A 23,154-nucleotide genomic window follows, 5' to 3' on the forward strand; every position below is an offset into this window, starting at 1 on the left:
AGTGAAAATATATATACAATTTCATATTCTGTAGCTTATTTTATACACAGGTACAGGAGTGGAGCAGTTTGAAATTTATGAATTCCCAAGAAAATTGAGTACTTCAAAAATCTGTTAGTCTGTGCCACAAACATGAATATGCACAACTTTATCAAAATGTTTGCAACCATCTTGATTCCCATGTGAGCAGAAGGCTGGACTAGAAGATATTCTGAAGGGACTTCCAAACTGACCCAAGCTATAATCCTGTATGAATTCTCTCTCTCTCTCTCTCTAGAATTCTCTCTCACAACCACTATTCCATACCCAGACATGCACAAAAACAGATGACAACCCTATGTCAAAAAGGTTGTAGCACAGATCTGTCTCCCATATATACTTATTCCCTTTTTGGTACCCAAACTCAGGATGATCATGACCACACATGAGCATCTGCTCACAAATGGCTAGGCATATATTGTTACTTTTCTTTTTCCAGACACTCAGTGTTGTACACCAATCATGTATCTCACTGTCTATCCCAAATATTCTTTCCTCCCTTATAAATGTTAGTTTATTTTTAATTCTCCACAGATTCTTCATTATTTTCTCTCGGATCATAATTTTTTTTCAAAGCTGTCAGGATTCAATAAACACGGAGTTCATTTTCACAACTGCAGCAATTATCTGAAATACTCTCTACCCATCTGGCAATAATTTTTTTTTTGACAYTGGGCATCTCACCTATTTTCATGACTTTAATTTATTTACATGAAGTGCCATGTAAATATGGAAAACTTCTAAAATGCTTCAGTGACAGTTTCTTATTCCATACACTTTGCTTTGATAAACAATTCTTGTCTACTCTTTTCATTATAATCCACATTAGATATGCGCTCTTTTGTCTATAATTTAGCCTAGCAATTACATCAGGTTACCACTCCAAACTAGAAACTGTATCTCTATAAAACAATATAGAAAATCCATATAGAAGTAAATAGGAAGGCAGATAACAATTTATGTAATTAATTAATGACTATGAAATTATTATTAGCGTTCATCAGTATATCCAGAACAACTTCATTAAAGCACAGCTAATCATGTTAGACAATCTTGAGCTGGAAGCAATAAAATGCTGCACCAGTATTTCCCACAAATCACAGCCATTGATTCCTGATATTTAGGACTGTTCAAAGTCCTAAAATCCAAGTAACACTGAAAATGGTATTCTACCAACTCTGCTATCAAAAGGGTATTAGTGAGTTTTAGAATTAAGTACCTCTCTTCAGCTAAGCACTTTGCTCTTTTAATGAAGAAAGTACGCCATATGCTTAAAACAAAAACTTCTGGCACCTTCACACTGAAAGGGGAAACTGCACTCCACCTCCAACTATGTTACGGCCTTTGGCAAAAGCACACAGTAGCCTCATATGAACTGCAGAATCTCTAAACACTGTCAAAGCAGCCTTCATTTAGGAAGAGCTACATAAAGCAGGCTCTGCTAGGTTTATCCAAGTTCATTTATAGAACACTGCACCTAAGGTTTGTGAGTTGGTATCCCATATTTGTTAGTAAAAAAATCAGTAACACTATACTAGAAAGGGAAAAGACTCCAATGTTGACATTATAGAAGTTCTTGAACAGCCTTTGTTGTTAATGGAGGCCCTGTACTAGAGTACCACTACAGAAATATGAACCCTGAAGACTTTAAGACCTTGTCTGTAAAGTATCCTATTTTAAAATGCTAAGATCAGGGTTTTTCTTTGGCTGCTGGAAGCAATTATTTTTTATTGCTATTCAGTAAACAACTATTTGCARAAGGTAAATTACTAGGACTAGCAGTCACAGACAAGCCCAGGGATAAGGACATTCAGACAATCTGCACAGYGAGTTTAGTTATAAGTTGTCAGGAACACAGATAAAATAGGGAGGGGTGCATAGAGAGGAAAGGGAGGGAGGGAGGAAAGCAGTAAGAAAGGCCAGAGTGGGAAAATGCCAATGATGCCAATTAATAGCTGTAGCCAGTTTCCTGGTGATAGAATTTGTCCTTCTCAAGTCAAAAGAAAGTAAGTATTTTCATGTGTTGTTTTTCCCTGTTGTTCKGAACTCTTCTTCCCTGGGGTTGCCAGCCGTGTTTTGATAGTCAGATAGGGTGGGAGATTTCTCCAGCGGCAGATTCTGACATCTTTTTTCCCTGTCAAGGAAAGAGCTTGATAGTCATCCGTTCCGTTGTCAAAAGGGAATCTGCTTGCTCCTTGCCAAAGTGCCTTCTCTGCATTTATTCCCTCTGTTTGGATTTTCTTTTTTTTTCAATTATGTTTTCCGTACACAATGACTCTCACCCTCTGAAGGAAAACCACAGTTAGACCGATCACATGACACTCCTAGAAGGGATTTCTGGCGCCTGATGATCATCAGTCCACCTCTATCCTGTACATTTTTTCCCCCTGACAAGTAGGGCTCTAAGGACAAGAAGGCATTTATTTCTCTTCAATTTCTGGCCCAGCCATACCCAGCTGTGGGGCAGATGGCCCCCATGGYCACTTCCTTTGTAGTCTTTTCTCCACTGAAGTTGATGACAAAGATGACTGGCAAAAAYGGGGCTCTACTGTTTCTTATCCCCAACGAGTCATGAAGTGCACAGTGGTACACGGCTCAGTGAAGCAATCGATTTTTCCGACAGTACTTCATGGGATTTGTAATTTTGTAACCCTGCAGTTCTCTTAGTGGCGGTTCAGTACTAAAGTAAGATAATACTTTTTTCCATTGGCTGAAATAAAATAATTCTATTTATTGATACCATTCCTAACTTATTTTATGTGCAAGGGACAAAAATCCTTCTCTCAAATTTCCAACTGTCGTAATTTTTCTTCTTTTTTTTTTTAAGATTTCACCTTCTCAAAGCATGTTTGGTGATCATGAAAACATGATCACCATGTTTTATTTGAGACTACTCCTAATTTACAACAGTATAGTTATTGAAATTAGTGGAATTGCAGAAATACAGCTGAATTGTGCCATAAAAAATGGCAGTAGTAGCTTAAAACATTCTTAATACCCCTGTGCTCCTCAGCTGTGTCAACACAATTGCTTGCAGGGCTTCTTAAATAAGGTTCATTAAAAAGTTGTCAGCTCTAAATCAAGGAACTGACTAGAGTTAAAAAAGAATTATTGATCTTGATAATTGCTAGCACATTCCAGTTGCTAGCACAACTGAATGGCTGGCATGCCACAGGCAGAAGAGGGAACAGGAGCAGGGAAGCAGGAATACCTCATGCTGATAGTGGTGCCCAGACAGCAGTAAAATAACTCCCTGTGCAAGATCAAAACTTAGAGCAGGATTGATACACCCATTGAGCCAATTCTCAATTATCTACGATTAGATTGTCTTCATTGCTAATTATCTGTGCCACAAATGTAAAACCAACCACTCTGCATCCAGCATAGGTACTAGCTGAAGCCCACGATTGTACAAACATCTCTTGCAAGACTGTGCCTGGCTTGGAAACAATACACGCACCTTCATGCATAGCCAGAGATCACAAATTCAGTCAAACCCAAGTGGCCTCAGTGAAAAAGCAGCTGAAGTTTTTCCTCACCATGTTCCCAGAACCAGGAGTGACAGACAGCATGCTGCAGTCACACCACATTGCTTCCCCTCAGGAACAGCTCAAACCTAGCTGGGCTTCAGGCCAGCAGCAGCCGTCTTCATGTGGAAATGATCCCCAGCAGGCAGGATTATGGGAGGCCTTTTAGGTCAGGTGAATACGATACACATGCACGGATCCAGTTTAGATATCTGACCCAACAAACTCTCCTGCAGGGGACTAGGGAGATAGCATTGAAACATCAACAGCAATCCTGGCCAGTTTCTGGAGGAAAGTATGGGAGTAGAATGAAGAGGCCAAAATGTCACAGGTGACAGCACCAGTGAGGCATTTACACTATAAAGTATTACTTGCAAAATAAAAGGGAAATATTACAATTAGGAAGAGTAGGATGTTGAGAAGTATTCCATCTTTGGGTCAGCTCCAGCCCAATTGAGCTGGATGACACTGAGGATTCAGYTGAAGTTTTAAGGTGACTCTTTCTTCGTTGTCCGTTACAGTGGTAATACTGCTTACAAGCACAGTTGTTTCCTACAAACTATGATAAAACAGTAACCTCTCAATATGGAAGTACATTTTAGTGCTGGATAATAGTTTTGTAGGTGACTATTCTGTTTTATTTGTATTGCACCATAAATATGGTTACCATTTTGGATTATTTTAAAGAACATTGATTGCCATAGAAAAGCAAGCCAGCTTACAAGTGAGCACAAGCAATTTTACGTTAATGTAATGGCTATCGCACTTTGCCTTTAATGAATCATCAAAAATTCACAGGTAATTATTTTCATTCTTTGCATATTTTCAGATAAAGTGCACAACTTCATAAAAACAAGTTAGCTTCAGGATTTGCAGTTCTGAGTGTTTTGCCTGCCTTGTATAAGCAATACCAACGAAGCCAAACAGGCTGCTGGCCTGTTGTTAYGCTGCAATACCATGGAATATAATATTCTCTGGAAGTGTCAATTCCTTTTGGCCCCACAAGTTGCCAAGATTTCTACATATTTAAGATTGTTTCCATTAGAAAAAGAAAATGATTGAAATTTGACATGATCCCTGCTTTTAAGGAATAATGGGCATTACAACCTGCCTTGTGGAGCACAAAGAAATTCACATGAATGGGAACAATTTTTACCTGTAGTTCCCAACTCTCCGTAGGCAGCTATATTCTAATAATCTTCCATCCAGCATCTCTGATGCCCCAAAGACAGAATTAGAGCAGCTTCCCGATGACTTCCTCAGTTCTGCAATTATTTCTAAATCCTCAGAAAATCAGCTGAACTCTTTGACCCTCCTATTGTCTGCACCTGCCCATGACCCAGTGTGAGCACAATATTTTCTACTGCCCATTATCTAAATCAAAGTTGTAATTGTTTCTTGTGGTCTCTGAATGGAAAGTGGCTCTCACAGCTCCTACTTTGAACAAAATTGTTGAACTGTCCAAAGCCCAACACAGGTTAGCATGCTCTTCAGACTTCATTTTTTCATGTTGTCAAACAGATCCCTTTGGAATTGTACAGAATCTCTCACCTTAGCCAGACAGCACAGGCAATCCCATGTGCCCATCCACTGAAGCCAAGAGAATTACTGCAGGGATGGATCTGGCAGTACAGCATGTTGAACTGAATTCCCTTAAGCAAGAAATCAGCACAAATTAACAAATCCAACTGTGTCTGAGAATCCTCTTTTGCAGCCATCTGTACAGGCTTTTATTTTTAAACAGAAGTAAACCAAAATGCTGGACTAAATGATACTCACTGATTTATGTGTGAAGGTAAAATACATATAATTATGAAAGCTGAAAATAATTACATAAAGTTGGTTTGAATTATTAGAAAACCCAGAAAACATTGTGTTTGAGTAAAAAACTAAGCATCCACCCTGAGACATGTTGACACKGCAAATTAACACCAGAATCCCAATAGGATATCTTAAGTTAAAAGACAGAGCCAGCTGAAGGCCGTTTGCTGTATGTCGRTTTCTCAGTCTAAACAAGAGAGCTGAAATATTTCCTTTTCTGTAAAAGTACATAAAATCTGGCATCATTTTTGTAGAAGAAAGAATGCACTTGATTACTGTTTGCCAAATCAATAACTGCATGGTGAAACATAGTTACAGAAATCCACCAAGGTCAAGAACTGAGTAAATTCTGAAAATGAACATGAACACCAAACTAYCTGGAGCTATGTTTGTTAACAATAATTCTGGAAGCCTTTCCACATGTCATGCTTCAAATTTAAGAAAATCTCTTACTGTTAAGGTTTAAAATATAATCCTTCATGGGGATGGACTGTTTCCTCTWACCAGCAGCAAGTATTTCACTCAGGGACCTGATCTTGCCATAACTGTAGAAAGATACTGATCCAGTCTGATCTCCAGTCTAATGCAGAACAATATTTTCTACATAGCAACCTCTGAGCTTCCTGTGATGTCCCTGCTGCTTTGGAGCTGAAGAAAGCAGAGTGGATGCCAATTTCAGTTCTTTTTTGCCATTCTGCTTTATTAGTAACAAGCATTTTAAGAATAAGGCATATAACTAATGACACCACTTAATAGTTTTTTTTTTTTTCCCTCAGCATAGTAACTAAACTATATTTGAATCCATGCAATTAGAATTTTTATAAAATGCAGCTTTACACAAAAACTTCATCCACATTCTCCTTGTGCTTTGGAGTCGGCCTCTGACCAATTTAAGCAGTGAAACACAGCAAGGGTTTAAGCACTGAGGTCGTCTCTGATTCAGACAAGATCGATAATCCTGTTAATTAACAACACTATTTTTGCCTTTTTAACACTCTTTAAACAGCAAAGAAGGCCACAAGTAGAATATGCATGGGCTGTGGAGCAATCATCATTGCAAAAGCAGTTCCAAGCAGTCACTAACTAGCATTCACACTGCAGTCTTCCTGTATCTCCAATATGCCTTGGCACAGAGCAGTCTCTCCGCAGTCTGGAAGTTCATGCACCCCTGGAGTTGTGGATGACCAGCAGCCAAGACCAGCAAGCTGCTGTCCACGTTAGCAGCTCCTGCCTCTGCACTGTCATTGCCTCCACTGTAGAAATCTAGTCAGTCACCTTTTCCAAGACTCTGGGATCAAGACAAGTTTGGAAACATGACATGAATGGAGTGTAGGCATAGGAGGAAATGAAGCTGGCTTGTTTTTCTGCAGATGACGGAAGCAAAATAGAATTTGGGACCTCAGTATATGATGCAGGGACACAGGCAGCATAAGTGGGCCTGTGTGGAAACATTTATCTTCCTGCACATCCATCACATCCATCACATCARTCTGGGGATAGAAGTTGGATGCTACCAGTTTCACCAAAAGCCTGCTCCTATCCAATGGATTAATCCCCAAAGCCTCTGCTCTGTATCAGTCTGTTTTGTTGTYATGGAATCTATGCTAAGACGGATTACAAGCAAGTTAAAGTTTACATCCAGGAAGTCACTCACATGCTGAGACTGATCAAACCAGCACCACAATGAAAGAAGGCTCAGAGSCATAACCCCCTGCCATGAAACCTGTGACAGGATTAAGTCAAACAACTGGAGCAACAGGATACCATAGAAGAAGCTCACTATATAACARCCTAGTTTTAAGAAACCAGGCAGGATAGGTCACACAACTATTGACTGTAGGGCTTTCCATAAAGCAGCTGGCTCTTTARGAGCCTCTGGTTCCCAGCACAGCAAATTCTCTTCTGTGGGTGGGTGCAATCAGCTACACAAGTGATAGTCTTTATGATCCTGAAACAGGAGCGCGAGAAACCAGAGTTTGCATTTACTTGGGGTAGAAGACAATATAACTTTTATCACCTACCTTGAGATTTCAACCATGGCCCCATCTTTGCCTGTGCCATGTTAAGTAAGCAGCTGGAATCAATGATCTTTCCACCCAAATAACAATTTTACAGAATACAGATCATACTCTAATTGGAATACATGAGGAAGAGGTTCACTAAAGTATGAATGCTATCATCCAGCTTTTACTGGAATTAAATATTAATGTTGACTTTAAACGGCAGGGACCAAGTCAAGAAGTTGCAGTTTAATATACCTGATGGAYTGAAGATACAAAACTGTTCCAGAATCTGTACTAACAGGGATACAAAACATTCAAGCACCTTCTAAGAAAGGCCAATAAGTGGGTACCAGAGTGCCTCATACACATTGGAAGTTATGATTTATTTCAACAGAATGCAAGGAGAAGATTGCCTGTTACAAAAGTGCTGGCAACACATATTGAGGCTTTGGTCGATTTTTTTATTGTTCTTTTTCTTTTYTTTAACAGTACAGTACCTGTTAAAAGAACAGCCTGCTCATCCCAAGGAAGGTAAACTACTCTGAGAAACTCCTAAAGTAGATTATATTGGTCCTTCCTGAAGGCTGGAAATACATTCTCATGGATTAGTGAGGTCAAGAACTGATAGTAGATGATATGTTACAGCAATCCAAAAACCTAAAATTAAGCTGACTTTAACTGTATGTAATACTGGATGGGAAACTGCAAATTATTTTAACAATAAAATTAAGTGGGTACTATAGACATATAAAACAACCAATCATACTCTAAGGGCTCCTAAGAATTACACTCAAATTGTAAGCAATGAGAACATGATCATATGTAGCAATTTTTCCATTAAAACTGCTAACAATCAATTGGAAGTCAATGCACACGGACAAAATTAAGAAACCACTTGTTCCTGATTGTGTATCTTATATGCAACCAGAATTGCTGATCAAACAACAACCTCTTAACAAAGGTACTACTTTACTAAATGCAATGGCATGATGGATGAGAGCCCATGATTATTGCTCCAAATTAATGAAATGAACACACATTTCAACTTAGCCAACATAAGCACTAGGGCATGGAGCAAGACTTGTGCTGAATACATTGTGTCTTTCTCTATGATGGCAACAAAAAATACACACCAATGGGACACAAATAAAATGCAAGCTTTGCTGGGTGGAATTGGCGTAGGRTCAGGAACACTGAATTCATATAATTCAGAAACTCTAGCAAATAGATTCTCAGTACTGTAATAATTGAAAGCTGTGTTACCCAGAATGACTGSAAGCTGGCTACCGACAGCTTTACAGACTTCCATACAAGACTGGCAAGGTACCTGGCACCTTTGGTGACACACTAATCTATCACTGTGGTCTCCATTACTAACCTCTGAAACTATACCACAGGAAGCCAGCTGTGCTTATCTTGCATTCTATTTCAACTCATTGGCATATATAGGTTAATCAAATTTGGATAGCCATTGAAAATAGACAAAGATAAATCTTAGAAACAATATTCCCTAACTTGGTAAGAGGCAAATTTAATGAACACTATCTTAAAACTATTTAATATAACATTAAGGGTTATGTAATGCAGCTACACAAGAGTTAATACTGCAGTTGTTAGGAATTTTTCAGATAGGCGCCACTCACATAAAAACCATACCCTTATGCCAATTTGTTGTCATTCCTGAAGTCTTTCATAAAAAGATGTGGACACCTAGAGTAGCAGGAGATTGTTTGCATTTTAACATGCATGCCATCAATGAACTTAGCAAACATTATGCTCACTGGCTATCACACTGAGGATGCACCTGCCTGACCTAGAGCTCAGAATTATGCAGTATGAAACACACCTCTGGTATCTGCATCTGCCAGCACAYCTCCAGTGAGATGTGTATATGGGAAGGGGTTTGAATGTGTGTGTGTATCCACCTTCAAAACTATCTACTTTGAAGATTTTGTAAATTTTGGACATGGAAACATTTGCTGCTATCATATGATATATATGGTTTACAGATTTACGGGTTAACTTCTTGTTCACTAAAAAAAAAAAAAAAGGCTTATTTTGTACTGTTCAAGACACAGTAACATGTGGCAGGACTCTTTGAGACACATGATGACTTTTTCAAACAAAATGATAGTTACCTAACATCTGTCTGAAACTGGAAAACCTTTCAATGAAAGATAAATAAAAATTTATATATGACAATAATGAACTGATTTAAGTAGTCAAAACCAATTATGCTAAGTCTTCTTTGTGGTGGTAAGCAATACTTCACATCATCAAATTCGGCTGACAGTAATCTGGCAGTTTGTGCTTAGTGTCTTTTTCCAGCAAGAGTATCAGGGTAGATATGAATATTTGCAATTGACATTAAATGGAGGAAGTATAATGCAGAGTATTTTCTAGTACAGCTACAACTCAGAAAAATAAGGTATCCTCCTAAGTGGATAGTGTTTAGAATTCCAGGCACTACTAGATTTTCCAGCAGCTGGTAAAACTCTGCAAAATTACACTGAGTGCTGGACAATTTGCTAAAGTGTTCCACTACAATAGCTGACTGTATCACAACCACTTAGATCAACCAACTCACCTCAAACTTTTCAAAAGCAAAGTAATAAGGTCTTCCTGAAGAATCCTTTTCACCTAAAAATAAATTTACACCAGTTAAAGAGAAAATAATGTATATTAATACTTGATGTACTAATTATAACATTCTTGTGTTCTTGTGCATTTGTTCTTGGCTGACCCAAAAGTCACTCATCAAGTTTATCTGACATCAGCTTTTATAAATATAGAAAATAAAAACAAACAAGCATCATTTTAGCAACTTTAACAGCTTTGCCAAAATTTAATCACTTGGGCTGAAAATTGCCATTATGATTGTCTGCCGTGGCCTGTACAAACTTAATTCAAAATTGTTCATAATAACACTCTAATAATAACAGCTGCAGAAAAACCCATAGAGGAATTAATAATTTCATCTTTAGAATAGGACTTGACTGGCTTGCAGCAAAAACAGCACAGTCACACTCCAAACAAAGAGCCTAAAGCAAAATCCTGAACAACTACTTACTAAAAAGCACCATCTAACCTGAATGCTGAATGACAGATTAGACAGTGTTCCCCAAAAAAACTGCMCATGATGATGTTGTTCCAGGCTGTCATACAATGTAAACAACAAACTTCWACTATTCTCAGCTTTTATATGCTTGAACTTGCAACGAAATGCCTTTATTTTGGTGTTTATGTATATATACTTGCATGCACACATAAATCCCACAAAGATACAAATGAAATAGAAACAATGCACCAAATGGCACAAGTTTTAGAAGAAAACACACATTACCTGTAAAGAAAAAAATCAAACTATTCACCTAGTATGAACATGCAGCTCCACATTTTGTTATTTGGCAGTACCATTCAGGCTCCATAAGATGGCAGACCTGCATACATTTAACAGATGTTGGTGTAACAACATTGCTGTAAATATATTGCTTTTGAAATGGTTACTTTAAATGGATGCGGCATTTCAGTCAGGATGTTTTGAATGTGATATATTTAGAACTGTAACGAACTCTGCTTACTACTCCATATTGCCTTTGCCATACACTCTGATGGCTTTGGACATGGCCTACRTAAAGCACCCATAAAAAAATAAAAGGTAGCATCATCACTCAGAGCTGATTGATTGGGAACTACCATAACTTGCTCAATGTAATTCTTTCTAATAAACATGTAATTGATTTTTACTCCCATTGATTCATTCGAGAACTTTTGAGCAATGCAAGTTAACTCTTAAAATATAATTCCTGCCCTGAACAGACACAAGCCTGTAAGGTTATCTTTTAAACAGTCTGCTTTACAGGAAACTGTTTGGGGCGACAAYGACTCATTTGTTAACCCTGAAATTTTATACTTATTTCCCACTGAATGATGGGATGATGTCACTTCTAAAAGCTTTTTTCATGTTCTCTGACATTAATATAGTTTTATTATTTGTACAGTCWTTATGGTAAATTAATACAACAAATTTGTTTTATGAGTCATATAAAGTTGCTCCTGAAAATATTCCAGAACAAGGTGATGCCTTTAGCAACGCTTTATGCCAATTTTCTTTACATTTGTTAAGACCTCAAGCTGGTTCAGACCTAAGGTCTTTAATGCAAATTTTTCAAAAATATTACCATACTTTAAGTGACCGGGTAAGAAATGGAATGAGTTTGCAGACTCACTTTTATGTTTCACTTTAGCAAACTTGCCCTTATAAACGTTACCATCACACAGGCATATAATTTTCCCATAAAGGTTTCACTGCACCACTTGGCTAGGATTACAAGGAAAAGTGGCTAGATTATTTTTAATATTTTGAAAGAACTATTTRGAAAAAAATACAGTAAAAAGTGTTCATGCCAGAAGGAAAGTAGCTTGTACTCAGTTAAGACTATGAAAAGCAAATCACAGTAATTTTAAATTAAAAACTGATTTCCTTCCTAGTAAGCAAACGGAACAAAGAAAACAAATTACTGAGGAATTTAACTCAAAATCTCTCCACTAACCCAAAATCCCTCTACTAGCACATCAGGAACGTTATCCTGAAAACCAGTCAGGAAGAAAATCTTCACTAGAGTGAAAAAAATGGGCTGCTATGTTCATACGCAAATTTGTCATTTTCTTTTCACATGTAAACATGCTCTTTAATAATTGCTTAGCAGTGAAACCTTATTTAAAACACTTCTCCCTGACAGATTCACAGGCTTCTTGCTGACTCACTCTTCAAGAATGGGATTTTGAAAAAGAGCAATGACACTCCATTAACAGAAATACTGAAGAATTTAGATAATGAGTGTCTGTAACCTACTTCTACCTTTAGACAGTTATTGTTTCAAGGTTCACRTATGTGCCAACTAGCAAGTTGCTGCTAGTTTGAAATCCCCATCGTTTTTAAAGGTCCTTTAWGCTTTTTACTGGTGCAGGGATGACTTTGTTTGCTTGTGTTTTATCTATGCTTATTTCAATTAGAAACACACAAACCTCCCCACACAAGTTGTTATGGTGTCTCTGCAGCTCCTTATGCAACAGGGCTATAGTGGGTTTTGGCCAGGCCCAAGGGGGCTACCAGCCCCTGACGGATGTAGGCCAGCCCCRTGTGCCTTGGCACTGCTTCGCAGTTCAGGGCAAATTTTGCAGAAGCATCTCTTTGTGTTGAAAGATTTTGCAGCGCTTCAGCAAGATCTTTCGGCGATCAGTCATCACTTCGCCGTGCATATCCTCCCCCAGCTGCCACTCAAGCTGTCACTTGCAGCAGCGGTCCAAGAGACGCTTCGCACACCGGCAGTGGAAGGGCACGGTGTGAGGTTTGTACTGTCACATTTTGCACCTCTGGCACCCTGCGCTGTGGAAAAGGATTGAGAAAAGAGGCTTTGTCTTTCTGCTGCGTTTTGATGTAGAAACCCTGCCCCAAAGAGGCCACTGACTGAGGAACAGCTTCTTCCTGCCAGCTCTAGCTCATGAGCCAAGCAATTGCTACTGCTGCAAGCTGCAGCGGCACGAAGCGGCGGGAAATCTAGCGCTAGGACTGTTGAAGGTGCCGGGAAGGGCCCAGAGCCCACGGAAGCGGCCAGCGCGGCGCGCACGGCCCAGCGCGAGCCGCCATTCCCGGCGGGGCCGCGGCCGCCCCCCAGGCTGCGCTCTGGCACGCGCACCCCAGCATCCTCACTTGACGCATTGCAGGTACCGCGCGGCCAATCAGAGGCCTTGACTCTTACCAGATAACCATTGCAGAGTCCCGCTAGCCAATCAGGAGCTCCTTGACAAAGTGCTGCCTCAGAAGCCTCAGCACCGCTCTCGTCGGGCGCTGCCATGCCAGTCAGCAGTAACCTTCCGCAAAAGGATATAGGTCCCGCTGCCGGCCAGCGGCTCGTCGGCGGGARCTCGGCTCCGAGGGACGCCGGGATCGGACCGGCCGGCCGAGTGCTGCCTCCCCGCTGCTGGCGCTGCTGGACCTGGCAGCGCTCGGGGTGCAGCCGCTATMCCCCGGGCAGCGATCGCCTGCCGAGTTCGGCACAGAGCCCTCCCGCTGCGGCCCGTTGCCTGCGGGGAAGCAGGGGGAGAACTGCCCCTCGGGAGGCCACAATAGGCTCCGGGAAAGCGAGGCGTTTGTGCCGTGCCGCCCGGACCCCTGCTGTTGTAACGTTAATCGCCRTCGGCAGGTCCTGCGTGGAGAGCGCGAGAATCACCAGCGCCGAGCCAAAGCCTCGGTGCAGGCGAATCCTGAAGYGCCTCCAGAGGAGCTGCAGAGCTGCCTGTGCCAAGCCGGCAAATGGCATCTGAGGGAGGCAGAGCTGAGAGCGCCGCAGTGGCTCTCTCTCGGTTCATTGCGGACTTCGCCACAGCGCCTTCGGCAGCGCCGGCAGGAGCCGCAGTGCTCAGCGGCTCCGGGGAGAGGTGCGAGCGGCAGGGCATGAGGGAAGCTTGGTGTCGCACCAAGTAACTTGCATCTTCTGTGGCAAACTGAAATGCCCAGCATATGGACAGCTGTTCCTCTATATCCTTTCTTTGGTGTCCTGCTTTAAAATCCACCTGCTTCCCCATACCCATTGACCAAGTAATAAATACAATTCACTTTGGAAGTGCAGGTTCAGGTGTGTTCTCACGCCGACACAATTCTGCCGTGCGAGATCGCTCTTTAAAGGATGCTCCCTGGCCCCACTGGAGGATGAGGGATTGGTGCAAGGATCTCAGGACAGACAAAATTCTAGCAACAACATTTTTTTTKGCAAGAATTAAGCTAGATGACTACTTGGCACTTACGGACCCATAGAATAATTTTTTTTTTTTTCCCACAAGCTTATGGGCCATCAGTACGTCTTGAGAGAACAAGGAGACAAACTAAAGAAAGAAGTGGGAGGAGGCGTAGGAAGATATCTATGTTTAAGTGATTTAACCCCATAATAATAATAACAAAATAGCCTATTTTGAGTCTTTTGCTTTTTGCTTATTTAATGCTGAATATCTTGTTTCAGWTATATTTTAGTTGAGAGGATTGGTGCTCTGTAAGCCCCTAAAATAGAATATGGAGATAGAGACAGCAGAAGCAGAATGGTTGCCAAAGTGAAATGATCTGGAGCGCTGAGCACTGCATCAGCCCACACACAGGCCCACCCCAAGGATAGTGATGCAGAGAAGTCTTAGATGGTGCTCCCTGCTTGGAAAAATGATGTCAGTATTGGCAGATCTGAAACTGAACCAAAGGCTAACAAAATAAACTCATTAAATGTACTTCCCTTCTATATAGCATAAAACCCCCCCATTCTCAATGCAATGCACCTTTATGTTAGGCTTGTGCTCTTTAACAGTGCTGCTGACAGCTTCACAGCCAGCACATAACAGTGCACTTACTAAATATAAGTACTTCATTAGCAYCTAGAATACTTCTGCTACCACAAGAATAACAACAAATAGCCATACTGTGGGGAAGGTCAGTGCTGCTTGCCGGAAAGGTGTGCACAAAGTGCTACATGCCTGGGACAGACCGGATTTTAGGTATAATTTTATTCCACAGAAGCTGATAGCATCAGAATAAAGCAGGCAGAAGAGAGGTTTAATTAAGTAGATGATGTGAACTGTACCCTCACAAAAACATGGGAACGACTATTAAGCCCCATGGAAGAACAACTCTACTTTTCAAGTTTGCTAAAGCCATCTTTCATGGCTTTTGCTGGTACAATTTCTGGAATTTCAACAATGATGGGAGGTGCTTTAGGATGGAGACACATGTATGCTCTGAGGGTTAGACATTTTAAGAGGCAACTTCACGTGGGCTAGTGTCTCCAAAACTAGAAACCTAGAAGAACTGGATCAAAGACAAACTTTAGGAGGATATCAGAACCTGTGTTCTGGAGGCATCAGATGGCCTCGTTCACCAAAAGACCAAATGAGACAAGCCCTCAGGAGAGGAMTTCCTAGGTACTGCCTTGGAATATTCACAGGGGAGAGGCAGTGTATTGGCTTTCTGACAACATATTACAGAGACTGGAATTTATAGTTTCTGGGAACTGATACTAGAAATGCATCTTCTCTTCAAGGTTGTTGAAAAAATGTAGGGTTTTCTCCTCCTCAGGAATGGTAATAAGTTGGAGAAATTATTTCATTATGAGGTGGGTTTATTACTGGCGCATTCACAAACAACATATATTCACCGCTATCCAAAGAAGTGTAATGATTCCATAGTTTTCTTCCCGTATGTGAGACAAAGGAAAAGTGTAATTTGGCAATGGTGCTGGCTTCCAGCATCTGTRATTTGGGATGTATCTATGCTTCCCACCTCAGGCCAGCTTTGCAGTGTGGTAGATTAGAACGCTGGATGTATCTTGGATGACAGTATTTGACATCCATTATTAATTCTGGTGGTTTTGATCTTGTAGCTTGTTATCCTAAGGAAAGATTCTGTCCCAAACTTACTGAAATGCCTCAATTAAAGTGTGTGAGGGAAAAGAAGGGAAGAATAAATCCCTAACTGATGCAAGTTAACATGGATTTRTTGACTTCAGGGCATGTTTACATTGCTGAAAATCTGTACCAGAAATTATGATTCTGATTTAAAATTATGATCACCCTTGAATGGCATGTGTGTAGTTGTTGAATTTTTTTACCATTAGCTGTAGCATGAAGATTTATGACAGCTCTACCTGACCCAAAGAAATTTCATTTAACAYAGACCTACAAAATTACAATTTGGAATTAAGGGAGACTTGGCCTTAGAAGATGTATCTGTGGATTTTAAATACCTGTCTACCCATATCATATATATTCTTACTTTCATTAAATTTATCTAGGACTTTTTTGCAAAATTGATATCCCAGTTTGCCCCACAGAAGTACTCAGATAAAAATTAATTACTCATGGACAAAGGAGAGAAATGAAAACCAATGCAAACAGCTCATTTAATAATTTCCATTATGTAAAAATGCAATCCTAAGTATCTGTGAAGATTTTTTTCCTATGTTAAGTAGGACAAACTGACATGAGAAACAACATTATTGGGGATAAACTAATTTMCAACCTTTCTTCAGCACTTAAATTCTGAAGAATATTTGTTTACCATTGTTTATTATACCACTATGAACTATATATTAGTTCAAAATCTGTAGCTAATGGCAACAGCTGTTCAGCTTTGATCAGTTCTAATGCAGAAATTTGAACATATAAAGCAAACCAGTTTTTGGCCCACTCGTTTTTCCAGCATATTAAGAAATAAAACGCAAACTCGAGACATTCCTAATTAGGTGCATCTGACAAAAACTGGTTTGTTTGTCACACTGTATCACTTAGAATTTGAGGATTCCATCTACTGAAATTAGAAAGAGTTTTCCTATCATTAGAATAAACATTCCTGTAAGTATTGTTCTATACAGAGTATTTAAAAATATATTTATGGAAAAAATATATTACTTTCCTTTGACAGATTTATTAACTGGACTCATCATCAGGGAATATAGTTCTTATACATGCACATATCAGTGAAGAAGCAAGATCTAGGTATGCCTGACAATGTTATGTAAAAATATGAAATACTTAGCAAACACACAATACATAAATATCCTCTTCTGTAGTTGATTCTTGAAAAATAGTGGATACAATTTGACCTTTATCTGTAAAAACACTCATGGTAACAAAACACAGAAAAATGGAGCGAGTAACTTGTTTCTATCATGAATCATCCAATGTTTACCTTTCTATGAAACTGGCAGTTGCAAAAACGGAGAAGGAAAATCCTGTTTTCACATATTCCAATGTTTCTAGAGAACTCTGCATAGACCTATGAAGAAAGGTTAGGGGTTTTTTAAGACTGGGTGAAAAAGCTTTGTCTTTTTTTTCATTTATTTTACATTTCAAGCGTTAAAAGAAGTAGGAAAATGCACTTTTGTTTAAAAGGTTTTATGATGTTTAATGTGCAAGATGTAAGAGTGAGACTGTGTGGAAGCAGGTCTGTAATTCCCATATTTCCAAGTCTTTTTAAGATAGGATCTTTACTTTTCCAACTCAAACTATGCTAAGTATAAAACATGAAACTTTGCAAAGTATTGGGTCTCAAGGATATCATTTTACATAGGTACATGGAAAAGGATTCACTAATTTAATTGCAATGTGTAAATAATTTAGTTCTAACTAATTGGTTAAATTAGTTTTATTTCAACATCTAAAACTTTACAAGACAATAGACATTTAACGTAGGTAACAATCACTGATTATTCGATTACATAGATGGCCTTCCTACACTAAATGCTCAGTGAAAGTCCATAATTGTGTGCGATTTTTGATGCACACCAGTTAGAATGAGGCAAATGTAAAAAAAAATCACAAGCATATAAAAGATGGGAGAGTTTGGGTTTTTTTTAATCTCTCTCAGAAAAGAAACAGTTACTTATARGAACATGTGTGTACCCATTTAAAAATGCTCCAAGGTCTGAAACTTTACATGTTAAAATGAAAGCAATTTTTATTTTCACCTCTTTYATAAATGTGGTCAAAATCAATTCTGTTCTACCTTTTTATTACAATGGAGTTCCACACACTTATCTGCAATCTTAATGATGCTTATAGTTGATAAAGATACTAGTTTAAGTTTTGTGGCAAACAGTCTCCCTCAAAAACATTGCCTATATGAAGAGAATTTTGTAGACAGTATAAAAAATTGATATACCAACAGAATTCCAGTTGGCTTGAAAAGCAGTACAATAAATTTAGTTTGGGTAATTCACACCTATAACTGGCAATATTATACCCATGACAACTAACCATTAATTTTTTTTCCAGTTCCACAGATGTTGCACGCACATATATACTTGATGTTGGCTTCTTGTACTTCTAACTTACTATAAACTGGTTATTTATGTTTATTGCCATAATATTAGCCTCCCAGCTGTGCATTAAATGATACAACAAACTTCTGTCCATCTGTTCTCATATCCATTCTCTCAGGACAGAAGTCTGTGAAATGTTTTAATTTAATTTTCAGAGTGTTTTAAACTTACATATGTATAAGAAAACAAGTAATACGTATGAGGTCATGTTCTTTAGTGCTTATGTTAACAAAACCAAAGCTGAAAAGCACACTTTGTATGTAAATAGTAAGGTTTATTATTTTGTCRAGTTCTCAACAGAATTCCTCCTTATATGCTCCTTATATCTTAAGCTGCTCCTAAGGAATGGACATATTAAATCTCTGCCAAAATAAAGACGAACACTGTAATCTTACTATCACATTAAGTTAAAATTTAGGAATGTAATACTAAGTGGAATGACTACAAGTCTTCCACTGCAACTATTCTATTTATTTTACAAATAAATTTATAAAATAATATTTTCTTACTATTACAGCTCAAACACAAGTAAACAAGAGCATCCTTACAGAGCAAAGTAATATAAAACAGTAAATGTATCCASTCAAAATTCATCTTAATAGCTATTGCATAGCTCTTTGTTCATAGAAAAGCTTTTTAGCAAAGAGATGGCCAAGTTCTATGGTGTCAGGCACAAACACTGGGTAATTCCATAGTCCAGTCCAGCTCCCACTGAGATTCAGGAGATTTTGAATGAGACTGTAGAAGATCCTGGCAAATCATTTGACATTGTATGTCATTGGAATGACAAGGGCATTTCTTGCCTGGCCACAACTGAATGTAAATGTTAAGAAACAATACTGAACTAGATCTAGCTGTTCAATTGAGTGAAAGCAAATTTACAAGGAACAGGCAGATGCCAGTTTAGATGGTTTGGGGGGGGGGGGTTGCATTAAATAAGCAACAAAAGATTAACATTCTGTTTTATTTACATTTATGGTTGCCATATGTCAAATTAGGAWAAAAAATCCCCTTAGTCAGAATGGTATTTTGGAACATGAGCTGTGAAATATTTTCAAATACAGAATGATGCAATTTAAACAGAAACTACTGTGGCATCCTACTTCATCATCCTTATTTTTTTAATAAAGCAAGGTAATTATATTCCAAAGTACTTTAAAAGTAACTTTATTTCCAAATTTCATTTTAAATATAAATTAATTATTAACATGAACCATTGAGAGTTAGGAAAAGTAGACACAAAAGGTTAAAGAAAAAAAAAAAGAAAGGGGAATAAATGCACAGAAGTCCTACTCAAAGGCCCTGTTAATCTTTGGCAACATTTATTGAATGTGACTGGGTGGCTTTCTACTTCAAATTTCCAAGTTTCATCACGTATGTCCAACCACTGTAATGCTGATAGTTTGTAAGAAAATCTACATAAATTTTAATTGCTTGTCTCATAGTCTCTCCTCCACAGATAAATCTAATCCCTTCACATTTTAAAAAGTGAAGGTTTGGATCAATGGAAGAACATTTTATATGTGCTTAAAATTAACTTTAAAGAGACTGAAATAAAGCACCCACATTCTAAACCATCACATTTAAATGTTGTTAAGATTACTTTTATATTAACTTTTTTTYTGCAAGATAACTGTATAATTTTTTAGCCCAGTATTTATGTAGAATTCAGTGTTTTAACRATGAGATCTTCACCTGTGTGAGACCAGCACAGTAAGTTGAACGATTTGTACAGGAACATTGTTCTTCACATATCCCTGTGAGTCTCAGAGAGTTCCAAGATTCATTTATCCAAGCAAACACCCTTGTAGCTCACACCAATCAAATATTGCACCATGCTTTCCAGAAAGAAATTAAGCTAGGAAAGTAAGAGCTTAAAATTGCTGGTCTGGTTTGAAAACAAAAGGTCAATTTACATGTTCTTCCACAGGAAAAAAAAATCAGCATTACTATTTGGTAGTTAAAAAAAAAGCATATTAAAAATAGGAGGCTGGGCATTGCAAATCTAAAATGGAAGCTGTCTATAAACCTATCATTTGCAGACTAGCCAGCTGCAAATTGGTTTTCTGACAGTATTTCATACAGTAGTTGCTATACAAATGTTAGAATGGTTTGGGAACAAAACTGACACATTAAATATATTATTTTGTTTGCTGAGAAATCCCTCTACATTGGAAACAGGTAACTGTTGTGCTTGCCAGCCTATCACTATGTTCCAGAAAGGCAAGCAAATAAATTGTAGCTTCAGTGGCAGAGCTACTGAAATTGTTAAACAAACAGAACCAAACTGATTGTCTTTATTTCAAACACAGAAAGTATGCGTGATTTTTCAAAAAAACAGAATAGACAAATGAATTTTAAAAGATTTAGTGCTATACTGCAAGCAGATTTATCAGAATTATGACCACATTGGAAATACTGCAAGCCTCCCAATCCAGAGAGAGGCCCAAACTAAAACCTTCAGCTAAAAATATCTTGAACTACAAAAAATCTCAACATTTAAGGGAACCTGTCATGAATGGAACTAAAATCCTAGATTCCAATGTGGGTCCATGTTTGACTGTGTTTCCATACCTGTTAAAGGAGGTACAGTATGGATGCAATCTTTTTTTTTTTTTTTTTTTTTTTTGGCTTATTACCAGTGTGGACAAAATCCTCAGAGCTGACAGAGAAGAAATGAAGAAAACACTGACATCAGGACATGCTTTTGCTGCCTCTCAATTGCTGAAGGGGCTGAAATGACACCTCAGTTGTAGACATCCGATTCTGGACTGAATTTCACCATCATCTGGATTTTGATGTTTGACAAAAGCTCTAYGACTAATAAAAAGGCAGCTGTGCTCGCTTCAACATTTTAATTTTACAGTCGCTGCCGCACATGCCTGGTCACCGAAAAAAAAGAGCTTTATTAAGGTGTCTCCCCGTCCCCAAGCCATCCTCCTCTCCCAGGTGCCGCTCTGAGCTCCCCAGGGGAGCGCAGGCCCGCCCCGCCGGCGGGGATGCTGTCTAGAAAATAMAAAAAGCACCAACTTGGCCGAGATGCTCTCCCTCCGGGGGTTCCAGCCTGGAGAGCTGCAGGGACCCAGCAGGGACCCGGCGGTGACCGCTCCCCGCGGGCTGCGCCGGCACCAGCGCTCGGCGGAGAAGAGCCCCTGCCAGCACCGCGCTGCCCTCGCCCCTCCGGGGGCAATCGGCCGCGGGGCTGCGGGAGCAGGAGCGGCCCGGCCGGGGGAGGGGCCGGGCACCGAGGGGGCAGGGCCGCCCGCCGCAGTCACCTCGCACATACCGCGCCGGGGAGGAGGGAAAAGGGCCCCGCTCCGGCGGAGGGATACAGCCCCACGTATATAGCGGGCGGCGCAGGCTCACAGCCCCAGCACTCTGTGAGCCGCGCCGGGAGGAGGCAGCAGCCGCCGCCGCTGCTCGTGGTCGCGCAGTTCGTGCAGCCGCCGCCGGGCCCGCCGCCGCCGCGCCATGGTAGGGGGCTCGCTCGCTCGTTCGYTCGACCGGCCGGGCGCGGCACGGGGTGCCCGGGGCTGGCGCGGGGGCTGGTGCGCAGTGCCGCTCGCTGCGGAGCCGGGAACGGTCGGGTTGGTGGAGCCGGGCTGTCCCCGGAGAGGAGCGGGGGTGTGTGGGGGGGAACCCCGCTGGGGCCCTTCCTCGCCTGGTTTCTCGCGGGGTGAGCGGCTTGGTGGCTGCGGACTCTCCCTCCCCCCCGCCGCGTTGCGCGGGATCGCTGCGAAGCTGCGGCCCTTCCTGTTCCGCCGCTTCCTTCCCCTTTCCCTGGGCCTGCCGTGTGTGGGCGCCCCGGCCCCGCGCTCTCCCGCCTGCCTCGCCTTCCCTCCCCTGCGGAAAGGGCCGGGCGCGTCTCCCYGGGGCCACGGCCCCAGCGCCGGGAGGGGCGCGGGTCTGCGGGCTAAAGATCCCGCTCAGCTCCGGCACCAGCTGCACTGCGCAGGGAGCGGGGGGAGGCGGCCGGGGGAGGGCACCGCGCTGCAGCTACTGCGCCCCCCCCGTCCCCCCCAATCCCCCAAAAAAAAACGCAGTCGCGGCGGCGAAGCCCATCTCTGTCTGCATTACATCATGTCTCCTCCTCTTCCTCCCGGCCCCCGCGCACCCCCCGGCCGCGGGGACCGGGGCGCAGTGCGTGTTGCTCGGTTGGAAGCGGCCCAGCGCCTGCATGGGAGGCTCGGGGCGGGAGGGGCGCGGCCTCCCCTTTCGCCGGGGGCTGCGGGAAAGAGCCCCTGCCCCAGCCGCCTGCCGGAGGAAAGGGGATGGGGAAGGAAGCCTGGCCGCTGAGCCCGGGCGCACTCGCGGCTGAAGGATGAAGACGTGGTGTGGCCGCCGGCTGGAGAGAGGGAGGGAGGGGAAACGGGGACGCACTGCAGCAGTGGGTGGCTGCTGGCCGGGAAGGGCGCCTGTTGCGCCGGCGGGTTGCAAGCCTCTCGCCTCGCTGGCCGGGCGATGCCCGCCGGAACGCATCCCATCATCTGCCGGGTGCTGCGGGGCCAGCCAGCGCTGCTCGCGAAAAAGAGCAAGAGGAAGGGCTGGGATTTTCCCGGCTCTTTTCCGCTTCCTACGAGAGCGGCGAAACAGTTGCAGACTGAACTCTAATCGCTTTTTGGCAATCTGGGTGTTCCTCGACTCTGTCTCTCCATCTCCCCTTCCCGTAGGAGAAGGCTGACATCACCAGGACAGGATTTGATGACTTGGCTGGGTGGGGTGATAGCTCCAGCCCTGGCTGGGTATCTTTCCTGTAGCTATGGCAAGGGGGTAGTGGCTGTGCCTGTTGCTCGGGAAGGTGAACCCCTTGGCAGTGTAGGGTCGGGTTGTGTCCTCGGGCATTGACAGGTGTGCGAAGGTTTTGGGGTTTTGTTTTGTGGGGTTTTTGTGGTTTTTTTTTTTTTT

The 23,154-nt window shown here is 41.3% G+C and overlaps 1 protein-coding gene across 1 annotated transcript in view; it reads left to right on the plus strand.

The window, feature by feature from the left end:
* Positions 1–21,605: 21,605 nt before the first annotated feature.
* The window catches only part of CALM1 (calmodulin 1), a 9,295-nt gene continuing 7,746 nt past the window's right edge, over positions 21,606–23,154 (plus strand). Inside the window, exon 1 of the mRNA XM_057370585.1 lies at positions 21,606–21,723. Coding sequence (XP_057226568.1) covers positions 21,721–21,723 — 3 coding nt within the window. The 5' untranslated portion in view covers positions 21,606–21,720. The remainder of the gene's footprint in view (positions 21,724–23,154) is intronic.

The sequence above is a fragment of the Malurus melanocephalus genome, unplaced genomic scaffold (genome assembly GCF_030028575.1).
Source record: "Malurus melanocephalus ecotype Western Australia unplaced genomic scaffold, MMel_1.1 scaffold_129, whole genome shotgun sequence".
Taxonomy (NCBI): domain Eukaryota; kingdom Metazoa; phylum Chordata; class Aves; order Passeriformes; family Maluridae; genus Malurus; species Malurus melanocephalus.